The 13,829-nt window shown below is 41.4% G+C and overlaps 1 protein-coding gene across 1 annotated transcript in view; it reads right to left on the bottom strand.

The window, feature by feature from the left end:
• LOC139757733 (echinoderm microtubule-associated protein-like 6) overlaps positions 1–13,829 on the bottom strand; it is a 76,755-nt gene that overhangs the window by 43,086 nt on the left and 19,840 nt on the right. Inside the window, exons 5-6 of the mRNA XM_071678484.1 lie at positions 7,070–7,168; positions 106–258 (exon numbers count right to left, since the gene is read on the bottom strand). Of these exons, the coding sequence (XP_071534585.1) occupies positions 106–258; positions 7,070–7,168 (252 nt within the window). The remainder of the gene's footprint in view (positions 1–105; positions 259–7,069; positions 7,169–13,829) is intronic.

Raw genomic sequence — 13,829 nt, 5'->3', positions numbered from 1 at the left:
CTGGCAGACATCCTTGATGACCGATGTTTCTCACGAGAAAGACATTCTTACTGGCTGAGGTCACTCACCAGGAGGAGGGCGCCCTTGATGGCTGAGGTCACTCACCGGATGGACATCCTTGATGGCTGAGGTCACCTTGCCCTTCTGCCAGACATAGAGGTGGCCAGTGGCCGTGCCCGTCACCAGTCTGTCATCAGGAAGGTGAGTCATGCTCAGCTGGTCTGATGTGGCCTCGCCCCCGAACACACCTGACCTTCCCTGCATCATGGTATATACAGTTAAACCTTACGTAAGGGCACTCTTGAGTTCTGCGTGACCTTAACAACAGAGTCAATCAATTCCTGCCAAGCCACGTAGGCTGAAAAGCTTATAATTCCCAGGAAAAAAAGACATCATCCTGATAAAAACACTGGCAGGGGAAAAAAAACTAATTTTTTCTAAGAAGAGGAGAAGGTGAAGCAGGAAGACATCATGAACTACTACTACACGTAAGACACAATCACGAAACAGGTTTTCATTCTACAAAGGTCACTTCTCTCGAGTGAGCCGTCCAGTAATACAATAATAAGAGTATAGCAACATGGAGGTCGTGGGTAAGAGAGGAACTTCGTAAAAGGGAAGGGATTCCAACCTACATACCATGGCTTTTCATACGGGACTTTTATTTCATGTTAGCTGAGATGGCACAGTAACAGAAGCCCTAAGTGAGGCCATCTCATGAACGCTAAGTATATCTTGGAAAGCAAAAATGGTTATGTTTGAGGGAATAGTAGTTCCAAAATGCTCTATGGTTGCGAGGCGTGGGCTATACATAGGGTTGTGCGGAGGAGGGTGGATGTGCTGGAAATGAGATGTTTGAGGACAATATGTGGTGTGAAGTGGTTTGATCGAGTAAGTAATGAAAGGGTAAGAGAGATGTGTGGTAATAAAAAGAGTTTAGTTGAGAGAGCAGAAGGGGGTGTTTTGAAATGGTTCGGTCACATGCAGAGAATGAGTGAGGAAAGATTGACAAAGGAGATATATGTGTCATAGGTGGAGGGAACGAGAAGTGGGAGACCAAATTGGAGGTGAAGGATAAAGTGAAAAAGATTTTGAGCGATTGGGACCTGAACATGCAGGAGGGTGAAAGGCGTTCAAGGAGTAGAGTAAATTGAAACGATGTTGTATACCGGGGTCGACGTGCTGTCAATGGATTGAACCAGGGCATGTGAAGCGTCTGGGATAAACCATAGAAAGTTCTGTGGGGCCTGGATGTGGAAAGGTAGCTGTGGTTTCGGTGCATTATACATGACAGCTAGAGACTGAGTGTAAACGAATGTGGCCTTTGTTGTCCTTTCCTAGCGCTACCTCGCGCGCGTGTTGGGGGAAGGGGGTGTCATTTCAGGTGTGGCGGGGTGGCGACGGGAATAAATAAAGGCAGCGAGTATGAAGTATGTACGTGTGTATATATATGTATATGTCTGTGCATGTATATATATGTATACGTTGAAATGTATAGGTATGTATATGTACGTTTGTGGACGTGTATGTATATACGCGTATGTGGGTAGGTTCGGCCATTCTTTCGTCTGTTTCCTTGCGCTACCTCGCTAACGCGGGAAACAGCGTCAAAGTATAATGAATATAAATATCTAGAAAAGATATCAAAAACATCAAAAGGACTTGATCCTTACAAGGCTCATGGTTCTGATGAAATTTCATCATGTGCGCTAAAGATGTGTGCAGATTTGGTCAAGAAGAGAGCCAGAGTGCCAAGCGAGTGGAAAAGAGCAAAAGACATAATCTGTATGTAAGAAAGGAGATGAAGAACTGGTGATGAATTACAAATCGGTTTCACTAACGAGTGTTGGGGAAGGTTCTGGAAAAGATTGTTGTACAGTAACAGAATGACTTTCCATCAAGGAATTTTGGCTTTTGGGAAAGGAGGTCATGTGCAACTAATTTCCTGGAGTTTCATGAGTGTGAGCTCAGTCTTGGATAAAGGGAAGGCTGGGTGGAGTGTCTGTATCAGGATTGCCATAAAGCAATTAATGCCACAGTGCACAGGAGGCTGATTAAGAAGCTGGATCATCTGGCAGGAATAAGGAGGAGACACCTTCAATGAACAGGACATCATCTCAGTGTGAGGGAACAAATAATGAACATTCGAGGAGCCCTTTTCCAGTGGGTCAAGTTGCCACAGGGTTCAGTTCTTGGCCTATTACTCTTCCCAGTAGGCTGAGCTGACCAGTGGAGTGCCACAGTGTTCAGTTCTGGGCCTATTGCTCTTCCCAGTGGGTTGAGTTGAACAGTGGAGTGCCACAGGGTTCAGTTCTGGAGCTATTACTCTTTCCAGTGGGTTGAGTTGACCAGTGGAGTGTCACAGTGTTCAGTTCTGGGCCTATTGCTCTTTCCAGTGGGTTGAGTTGACCAGTGGAGTGCCACAGTGTTCAGTTCTGGGCCTATTGCTCTTTCCAGTGGATTGAGTTGACCAGTGGAGTGCCACAGGGTTCAGTTCTGCGACTATTACTTTTACTGATCTATGTAAACATCTTGCCTGAAGGTATGAGCTCCTATCTGAATATGTGTGCAGATGACGCAAAGGTCATGAGGGAAGTGAAAAGCAAGGAGGATTGCATCAGCTTACCAGGGAACCTAAACAGACTCCAAAATTGGCCTGATACATGGTTGATGAAATCCATGCCAAGCAAACGTAATGAGAATAAGACAAAACAAAAGACAGCCACAATATGAGTATTGTCTAGCAAGAAATAAGCTTAAGGAGTGTGTGTGAGAAAAGAATTAGGGAGTTATCATCTCCCACCCATCACTAGAGTCCCATATTAGGAGAATAGCTTAGGAGACAATCTGTCTGCTGGCAAACATCAAACAGCCTTCAGTTATGTATATAACGAAATTCTTAGAAAGCAACTCATACCCTACATAATACAACAACTTGAATATGCCTGACAGGTTTGGTCACTGCACCTGAAGAAGTACAAAGAGCAAACAAAGAAGGTCCAGAGGAGGGCAATGAAGATGGTATCAGAATTAAGAAAGAAAAGTTACAGGGAAGGTGGCAGGCTCTCACTACGCCCATTTTGGAAGAAAAAGTTAGGGGTGACCTGATCACAGTCTTTAATTTTAAAACAGATCAATGATGTGGACAGTAAATAGTTCAAGAGATATAGGGACGAGCAACCATGGTACATAAATGAAATTAGATCTTTTTTTAAAGATGTAAAGAAATACTTTCAAAGTATAAGAGCAACAGATGAATGGAACAAAATGACTGAGGACATAGTTGATGCAGACAGCATACATATATTCTAGAGGCTGTATGACAGCAGAGAATGTTCAAGAGATAGAGGCCCTAAAAGTTTTAAAGTCATTCTCCATGCAGTAAAGATAGGTAATTTTAAGGAACACAGGTCTACAGTTCTCTGGTTCATCTTCCTATTTCCTTTAATTGTGCAATATTTACTTGCTTTCATAATTCTGATAGCTTTCGTTCTGTTTGTGGTGTTCAAAAATGACTCAATGGATTATACCTAATTTCTCTGCACATTCATGCAAGACCCAGGAAGATATCCCATATGATCAGTTTGCTTTCATTTCATCCAATTGGCTCATAGTTGCCTTTATATATCTTTATAATTAGAATCTCCCCTGGACTCATTACAGCTTAGACTGCATACATTCATCAAAATCTAATCTTCCACGAACACAAACGGAAAATTCTTGTTAAAACTTATTCTTCTTCTCTATAAAAGACGTTTCCTTCATCAGTTCTCCTCTGTCCCTTATCTTGAAACTTCATCTTCTGAAACAGTTGTAATGTTGGTTTTCTTGAACATCTATCCCTTACATGTTCTTAGAGTGTTTCCATTTCATTTCTTGTGTATACACATTTGAGCCTATTCATACTTTGCATATGCCTGATTGCTCTGATGGCTTCTGTATCTTTTCCACAGCTGAGTCCTCCCCTCTCTTGCCTCTCTATGCCTTTCAGTGAACCACCTGCTTTTACTTGAATTTATCATTGTGGATTTAGGAACACACTTAGTGATACTTTTATTGTATGTCTCAGAGAAGTGTTCATAATGACTGTCTATATCCAGAGTACTTCCCTCTATCCCAATACCCATATCACAACTTTCGTTTTATTGAAGACTAACACATCTTTCTTGTAAATTTCATTGTACAAGTCACATACAACTATCAACCCAAACCTTACATTAACAAAGTTGTTTTTTCCTGTGAAGATAAGCACACAATTTCTTCTCTCTCACTGGAACGTTATGTAACAATTAGGTCTATGATAGACGGGAAGGTTTATATTCTCTCGTGCCCTTTGCACTTCCTTCTACATCAGTGATACTCAACCAGGGATAAACTTACCCCTGAGGGTAAATATTCATATGGCAGACGATGCATATATTATACCTGAAAATTAAAAATGATACACTATACCCGGTCAGCTTGACTGTACTTGTAAACTAAAGGCATCTCATGTGAAAACAATGCATTGTTCTTCACATACATATAGTACCTGCAGAAACCCTTCCAGAGAATCTGAAAATAATTGTGTACAGAAGTAATTGAGGCTGTTAGTTCCATTCTTGCCCGAGCACCGAACCAACGCTGGTACGAAGCTTATTGTGATGTGATGGGATCCGAGTATTCAGTTGTTCTGCTTCATAATGAGGTGAGATAGCTCTCATGTGGACTTATTCTTAACTGAGTGTTTGAGTTACGTGCTAAGATAAAGTTTGCTGATCCAGAGTTCATGGCCTCTTTAGTTTACCTCTCAGATATACTGACCCATCTTAACCAAGTCAACAAACAATTCCAGAGAAAATCAGTGAACCATTGCTGAAGCAGGTGAAAAGATGAAGGCATTACAGACAAAGCTGGACTTCCGGGCACGAAATGTTCAGCAAAATAGTTTTGCAAATTATCCAAACTTGGATGAGGTCATTAGAGAAGAACCTGGTGTGTTACCTGAAGTAGAGGAAGACATCACAGCACATTGGAACATCTTCAAGCATCACTTCACCGGTTACTTTCCAGAAGACACGATTCCTGCAGAAAGATGGATATTAAGACCTTTGACCATCGATGTCAGAAATGAACGATGATGACGACCCAGCAAAAGTGGAGCTGATTGGTCTTCAGTCCACTGATGGTCTTAAGGAAGAAGTTGACAGAGTTGGTGTTGATTTCTGGATGAAACTCATTGATTCATTCATTCACAAGAGTTGGTGTTGATTTCTGGATGAAATATATTGATTCATTCATTCACAAGAGGTGGGGTTGATTTCTGGATGAAACTCATTGATTCATTCATTCACAAGAGTTGGTGTTCATTTCTGGATGAAACTGATTCATTCATTCCCACGTCTTACTCAGCCAGCCTTCAAGGTGCTTGTCCTCTCTGTCCCCACATGAAATGTGAATCTGGTGTCTCCACTTTAGCAGCAATGAAGACAAAGGCAAGAAACCGTCTGAAAGGCGATGACGGCATGAGTGTGGCGTTGACATCAACATCTCGAATATATAAACTGTTTGATTCAGCAGAGTTCACACAGATCATAATGCTTCTGGTATTTTTGTTTGATCTTGTTCGATACAAGTGGACTATATATTGGTTTTCATTACCAAGGTTTATTTTGTGCAAAACCAGACTTATAAAGCTGTTTCCATCTTCTCTCTGGTATTTTTGTTTGATCTTGTTCGATATCAGTTGACTGTATGTTTGTTTTCATTATCAAAGTTTATTTTGTGCAAAACCTGACTTATAAAGCTGTTTCCATCTTTTATTCCTGTGGCTTTACGCCAGCTGTGCATTTTTTTGCAAGGGAGTAAGAAGGTAAGTGGCGAAATACATCAAGCCTAGCGGGTAAATGACGGAGGAAGAGTTGCTGTCCTATATAATGGTGGAGCAAATGGTCTATGGTATCTACTTCAGCTTTAGCATCAGAGGCATCTCAGGTCAACAACACTACTGAAGTATAATGTTAGGATTAAGCTGATTGAATCATTTCCATTAACCTGAAGTAATCCATCGAATTCTAACAATGTTAGTTCTTCTGCCAGTCCCGTTCGTTCAGTACTGCTAGCAGTGGAAGGTGGTGGCATATACACTGTTGCTATGATCATTTTCCATCTTCGGGTTATCAATCATCATTTTCACTTGCAGACTCTCATTTATTTCTCACACATGCAATTCCTTGTTATCTATTATCATTATTGTTCCTCTTCTGCGGTCTTTCCTCTATCATAACCCTGAATATTTACAATCTATTCCTTATTTCTTCCTCTAATATTGTCTCTGTTATACATATCACAATTTTGATATGTGTATATGTGTGTGTGTTTGTGTGTGTGTGTAATCAGCTATTTGTAATTATCTATTTGCACTGTGCGGGGAGGGAATTGTACATTTGTTGGTCCTTATCTCTTAAACATATCATTTAACTTCAAGGATTTCTGGCCGGTGTTTGCATCAACTATATCTTCAGTCATTATATTCCATTTATCTACAAATCTCATTGCACAAAAGCACTTCCTTAAATCTTTTTTTTTTTTTTTTTGACAAATTTCTTGCTTAATCTTGTGTTATGTTCTCCAATTGTTCTCTTTCAAAAACCTGTTCACTATGTGTATGTGTATGTGTGTGTGTATGTATGTGTGTGTGTGTGTGTGTGTGTGTGTGTGTGTGTGTGTGTGTTTTACCATCGATTGTCCCCTAAACTCTTAACGTTAACTTGTATATTTGTATTCTTCTATAGCTTCTACATATACACCAAAAGCTTTGCTTCCTCTATACATCAAAGTGATAGGATTAACCTACTCTCCTGCTTCTAAAGTTAACGTGTATCATATCATCTTTACTGGCATTCTACGATAGGATTAACCTACTCTCCTGCTTCTAAAGTTAACGTGTATCATATCATCTTTACTGGCATTCTACGATAGGATTAACCTACTCTCCTGCTTCTAAAGTTAAAGTGTATCATATCATCTTTACTGGCATTGTGTATCATATCATCTTTACTGCCATTCTAGGATCCATTGTCAGACTCACCTGTAAGACATTTCCACTTAACTTCCAGAACTTGACGTGGTTGTGGCCACAGGTGACCAGTCTGGCGGCTGACCCAGGCTCCCACTCCACCTCCTCCACCTGCACACACACACACACAAACTTTGATCATTACTAAGCCATCCTAAAGGCTACACCATATGGGACATACATGAGTAATCAAACACAAAAGTTACAAATAATGCAAATTATTTAAGAGCACCGTAAATCACTTTGTATAAGAGAAAAAATGAAGTAATTTCACTAAGGTAACATATGATGGTAAAGGTTTGATGCAGAAGCTGTGAAAGAGTCGAATGTGAGAGGACTAGCATTTCCTGTAGGTTCATTCCTCTGTTCATAGGGGGATCTCGATATCTGAGACACCACGGTGCATCTTTGTGGAGTACTGAACCGCGATATCATTAGGTAGTGAGTCCACTAAGCAGTCATATTCTATGCTAACCTAACAGTCTTCCCTGATGATCCAACGTATAGACACAACTCTTGCATTCACCTCCCTAACAACCCCATCCATAAACAAATTAAACATCCATGGAGACATCACGCACCCTTGCCGCAAATCGACATTCACTAAGAACCAATCACTTTCCACTCTTCCTATTCGTACACATGCATTACATCCTCGGTAAAACCTTTTCACTGCTTCTAGTAACTTGCCTCCCACACCATATACTCTTAATACCTTCCACAGAGCATCTCTATCAACTCTATCATATGCCTTCTCCAAATCCATAAATGCTACATACAAACCCATATATATATATATATATATATATATATATATATATATATATATATATATATATATATATATATATATATTCATCATCCTTTCTCGTTGTCTCCCGCGTTAGCGAGGTAGCGCAAGGAAACAGACGAAAGAATGGCCCAACCCACCCACATACACACGGATATACATACACGTCCACACACGCACATATACATACCTATACATCTCAACGTATACATATATATACACAGAGACATATACATATATACACATGTGCATAATTCATACTGTCTGCCCTTATTCATTCCGACGCCACCCCGCCACACATGAAATGAAAATCCCCTCCCCCCGCATGTGCGCGAAGTAGCGCTAGGAAAAACAACAAAGGCCATATTCGTTCACACTTAGTCTCTAGCAGTCATGTATAATGCACCGAAACCACAGCTCCCTTTCCACATCCAGGACCCACAAAACTTTCCATGGTTTACCCGACGCTTCACATGCACTCGTTCAATCCATTGACAGCACGTCGACCCCGGGCTATGGATAGAGTTGTGCGCAGGAGGGTGGATGTGCTGGAAATGAGATGTTTGAGGACAATATGTGGTATGAGGTGGTTTGATCGAGTAAGTAATAATAGAGTAAGAGAGATGTGTTGTAATAAAAAGCGTGTGGTTGAGAAAGCAGAAGAGGGTGTTTTGAAATGATTTGGTCACATGAAGAGAATGAGTGAGGAAAGATTGACAAAGAGGATATATGTGTCAGAGGTGGAGGAAACGAGAAGTGGGAGACCAAATTGGAGGTGGAAAGATGGAGTGAAAAAGATTTTGAGTGATCGGGGCCTGAACATGCAGTAGGGTGAAAGGCGTGCAAGGAATAGAGTGAATTGGAGCGATGTGGTATACTGGGGTCGACGTGCTGTCAATAGATTGAACCAGGGCATGTGAAGCGTCTAGGGTAAACCATGGAAAGTTCTGTGGGGCCTGGATGTGCAAAGGGAGCTGTGGTTTCGGTGCATTATTACATGACAGCTAGAGACTGAGTGTGAATGAATGGGGCCTTTGTTGTCTTCTCCCAGCGCTACCTCGCAAACATGAGGGGGGAGGGGGTTGTTATTTCATGTGTGGCGAGATGGCGATGGGAATGAATAAAGGGAGACAGTATGAATTATGTATATATATATATATATATATATATATATATATATATATATATATATATATATATATATATATATATATATATATATACGTTGAGATGTATAGGTATGTATATTTGCGTGTGTGGACGTGTATGTATATAGATGTGTATGTGGGTGGGTTGGGCCATTCTTTTGTCTGTTTCCTTGCGCTACCTCGCTAACGCGGGAGACAGCGACAAAGTAAAATAAAAAATAGAATATATATATATATATATATATATATATATATATATATATATATATATACATATATATATGGGCATGAGAAGAAAGATCATGAGAGGCAAGTGTTTTGGGAGCAGCTGAATGAGTGTGTTAGTGGTTTTGATGCACAAGACCGGGTTATAGTGATGGGTGATTTGAATGCAAAGGTGAGTAGTGTGGCAGTTGAGGGAATAATTGGTATACATGGGGTGTTCAGTGTTGTAAATGGAAATGGTGAAGAGCTTGTAGATTTATGTGCTGAAAAAGGACTGGTGATTGGGAATACCTGGTTTCAAAAAGCGAGATATACATAAGTATACGTATGTAAGTAGGAGAGATGGCCAGAGAGCGTTATTGGATTACGTGTTAATTGGCAGGCGCGCGAAAGAGAGACTCTTGGATGTTAATGTGCTGAGAGGTACAACTGGAGGGATGTCTGATCATTATCTTGTGGAGGCTAAAGTGAAGATTTGTATGGGTTTTCAGAAAAGAAGAGAGAATGTTGGGGGGAAGAGGGTGGTGAGAGTAAGTGAGCTTGGGAAGGGGACTTGTGTGAGGAAGTACCAGGGGACACTGAGTACAGAATGGAAAAAGTTGAGAACAAAGGAGGTAAGGGGAGTGGAGGAGGAATGGGATGTATTTAGGGAAGCAGTGATGGCTTGCGCAAAAGATGCTTGTGGCATGAGAAGCGTGGGAGGTGGGTTGATTAGAGAGGGTAGTGAGTGGTGGGATGAAGAAGTAAGATTATTAGTGAAAGAGAAGAGAGAGGCATTTGGACGATTTTTGCAGGGAAAAAATGCAAATGAGCGGGAGATGTATAAAAGAAAGAGACAGGAGGTCAAGAGAAAGGTGCAAGAGATGAAAAAGAGGTCAAATGAGAGTTGGGGTGAGAGAGTATCATTAAATTTTGGGGAGAATAAAAAGATGTTCTGGAAGGAGGTAAATAAAGAGCGTAAGACAAGGGAGCAAATGGGAACTTCAGTGAAGGGGGCTAATGGGGAGGTGATAACAAGTAGTGGTGATGTGAGAAGGAGATGGAGTGAGTATTTTGAAGGTTTGTTGAATGTGTTTGATGATAGAGTGACAGATATAGGGTGTTTTGGTCGAGGTGGTGTGCAAAGTGAGAGGGTTAGGGAAAATGATTTGGTAAAAAGAGAAGAGGTAGTAAAAGCTTTGCGGAAGATGAAAGTCGGCAAGGCAGCGGGTTTGGATGGTATTGCAGTGGAATTTATTAAAAAAGGGGGTGACTCTATTGTTAACTGGTTGGTAAGGTTATTTAATGTATGTATGATTCATGGTGAGGTGTCTGAGGATTGGCGGAATGCGTGCATAGTGCCATTGTATAAAGGCAAAGGGGATAAGAGTGAGTGCTCAAATTACAGAGGTATAAGTTTGTTGAGTTTTCCTGGTAAATTATATTGGAGGGTATTGATTGAGAGGGTGAAGGCATGTACAGAGCATCAGATTGGGGAAGAGCAGTGTGGTTTCAGAAGTGGTAGAAAGATGCCCTGTGGAAGGTACTAAGAATATATGGTGTGGGAAGCAAGTTGTTAGAAGCAGTGAAAAGTTTTTATCGAGGATGTAAGGCATGTGTACGTGTAGGAAGAGAGGAAAGTGATTGGTTCTCGGTGAATGTAGGTTTGCGGCAGGGGTGTGTGATGTCTCCATGGTTGTTTAATTTGTCTATGGATGGGGTTGTTAGGGAGGTGAATGCAAGAGTTTTGGGAAGAGGGGCAAGTATGAAGTCTGTTGGTGATGAGAGAGCTTGGGAAGTGAGTCAGTTGTTGTTCGCTGATGATACAGCGCTGGTGGCTGATTCATGTGAGAAACTGCAGAAGCTGGTGACTGAGTTTGGTAAAGTGTGTGAAAGAAGAAAGTTAAGAGTAAATGTGAATAAGAGCAAGGTTATTAGGTACAGTAGGGTTGAGGATCAAGTCAATTGCGAGATAAGTTTGAATGGAGAAAAACTGGAGGAAGTAAAGTGTTTTCAGATATCTGGGAGTGGATCTGGCAGCGGATGGAACCATGGAAGCGGAAGTGAATCATAGGGTGGGGGAGGGGGCGAAAATCTTGGGAGCCTTGAAGAATGTGTGGAAGTCGAGAACATTATCTCCGAAAGCAAAAATGGCTATGTTTGAAGGAATAGTGGTTCCAACAATGTTGTATGGTTGCGAGACGTGGGCTATGGATAGAGTAGTGCGTAGGAGGGTGGATGTGCTGGAAATGAGATGTTTGAGGACAATATGTGGTGTGAGATGGTTTGATCGAGTAAGTAATGTAAGGGTAAGAGAGATGTGTGGAAATAAGAAGAGCGTGGTTGAGAGAGAAGAGGGTGTTTTGAAATTGTCTGGGCACATGGAGAATGAGTGAGGAAAGATTGACCAAGAGGATATATGTGTCGGAGGTGGAGGGAACGAGGAGAAGTGGGAGACCAAATTGGAGGTGGAAAGATGGAGTGAAAAAGATTTTGAGTGATCGGGGCCTGAACATGCAGGAGGGTGAAAGGTGGGCAAGGAATAGAGTGAATTGGATCGATGTGGTATACCGGGGTCAACGTGTTGTCAATGGATTGAATCATGGCATGTGAAGCGTCTGGGGTAAACCATGGAAAGTTGTGTGGGGCCGGGATGTGGAAAGGGAGCTGTGGTTTCGGGCATTATTGCATGACGGCTAGAGACTGAGTGTGAACGAATGGGGCCTTTGTTGTCTTTTCCTAGCGCTACCTCGCACACAGGAGGGGGAGGGGGATGTTTTTCCATGTGTGGCGAGGTGGCGATGGGAATGAATAAAGGCAGACAGTGTGAACTGTGTGCATGTGTATATATGTATATGTCTGTGTGTGTATATATATGTGTACATTGAGATGTATGGGTATGTATATTTGCGTGTGGGGACGTGTATGTATATACATGTGTATTGGGGTTGGTTGGGCCATTTCTTTCGTCTGTTTCCTTGCGCTACTTCGCAAACGCGGAAGACAGCGACAAAGCAAAATAAAAATAAGTATATATATATATATATATATATATATATATATATATATATATATATATATATATATATATATATATATATATATATAAACATCCATATACACGTGTACAAATTAATACTTGCTTACCTTCATCTATTTCTACGCCACCCCTCTCCACAGAAAACAGCACAAATGCATGAAGGAAAAGAAGAAAGATAATATATACATTCACCTCTTTCCTCCACATCCAATCGCCGTTCCCTTGTATCAGCGAGGCAGCGCCAAGAAACGGAAGAAAGGCCACATCTGCTCACACTCAGTCTCTAGCTGTCATGTGTAATGCACCGAAACCACAGCTCCCTATCCACATCCAGGCCCCACAGACCTTTTCATGGCTTACCCCAGATGTTTCACATGACGTGGTTCAGTCCATTGACAGCACATCGACCCCATTATACCACATGGTTCCAATTCACTCTATTCAGAGTATGCCTATCACCCTCCTCCATATTCAGGTCCGTTTGCTCAAACCTTTTTCACTCTATCCCTTCACCTCCAATTTGTTCTCCATATTCTCCTTGTTCTCTCCACTTTTGACCCATATATCCTCTTAGTCAACCTTTCCTCACCCTATTCTCTCCATATGTCCATACAATTTCACCACACCCTCTTCTGCTCTCTCAACCACTTTTTATTTTACAACCACACATCTCTCTTACCCTTTCCATTACCTTCTCGATCAAACCACCTCACCACATATTGTCCTCAAACATTCATTTTCAACAATCCATCCTCTTCCGTACAACTCTATCTATCGACATGTCTTGCAACCATACAATATTGTTGGAACTACTATTCCTTCAAACATACCCATTCTTGCTCTCTAAGATAACATTTTCTCTTTCCACACATTCTTCTTCACCCCCACAACCTTCGCCCCCTTCCCCACCCTATGATCCACTTCCGCTTCAATGGTTCCATCCGTTGCCAAACCCACTCCCAGATATCTAAAACACTTCACTTCCTCCAATTTTTCTCCATTAAAACTTACATCCCAACTAACTTGTCCCTCAACCCTGTTGAACCTAATAACCTTGCTTTTATTCACAATTACTCTAAACTTTCTCCTTTCAAATGAAGCTAACTCACTTCCCAGGCCTTTTCATCCCCAACAGACGGCTTACTTGCCCCTTTCTCAAAGACTCTAGCATTTATCTTCCTCACCAAGCCATCTGATCGAGATAGTGAAAGCATGTACACAGCATCAGACTGGATAGGAGCAGTGTGGTAACAGAAGATGTAGAGGATGTGTGGATCAGGTGTTTATTTTAAAGAATGTGTGTGAGAAAATCTTGCAGAAACAGATGGCTTTGTATGTGGCATTTATAGATCTAGAGATGTCTTGTGGAAAGTCTTAAGAATACACGGTGTGGGAGGAACCATGCAAAAGCAGAGAGGAGTTTTTATCAAGGGTGTAAAGCATGTGTACAAATAGGGAGAGAGGAGAGTAAATGCTTCCAAGTGAAGGGTGGTCTGTGGCAGGAGTGTGTGCTGTAATTGTGGTTGTTCATTTTGTTTATGGATGGGGTGGTTAGGGAGGTAAATGCAAGGGTCTTGGAGAGAGGAGCAA

The sequence above is a fragment of the Panulirus ornatus genome, chromosome 28 (genome assembly GCF_036320965.1).
Source record: "Panulirus ornatus isolate Po-2019 chromosome 28, ASM3632096v1, whole genome shotgun sequence".
Classification (NCBI taxonomy): domain Eukaryota; kingdom Metazoa; phylum Arthropoda; class Malacostraca; order Decapoda; family Palinuridae; genus Panulirus; species Panulirus ornatus.
The sequence above is the reverse complement of the archived record's forward strand: the minus strand, read 5'-3'. Positions and strand labels throughout refer to the sequence as shown.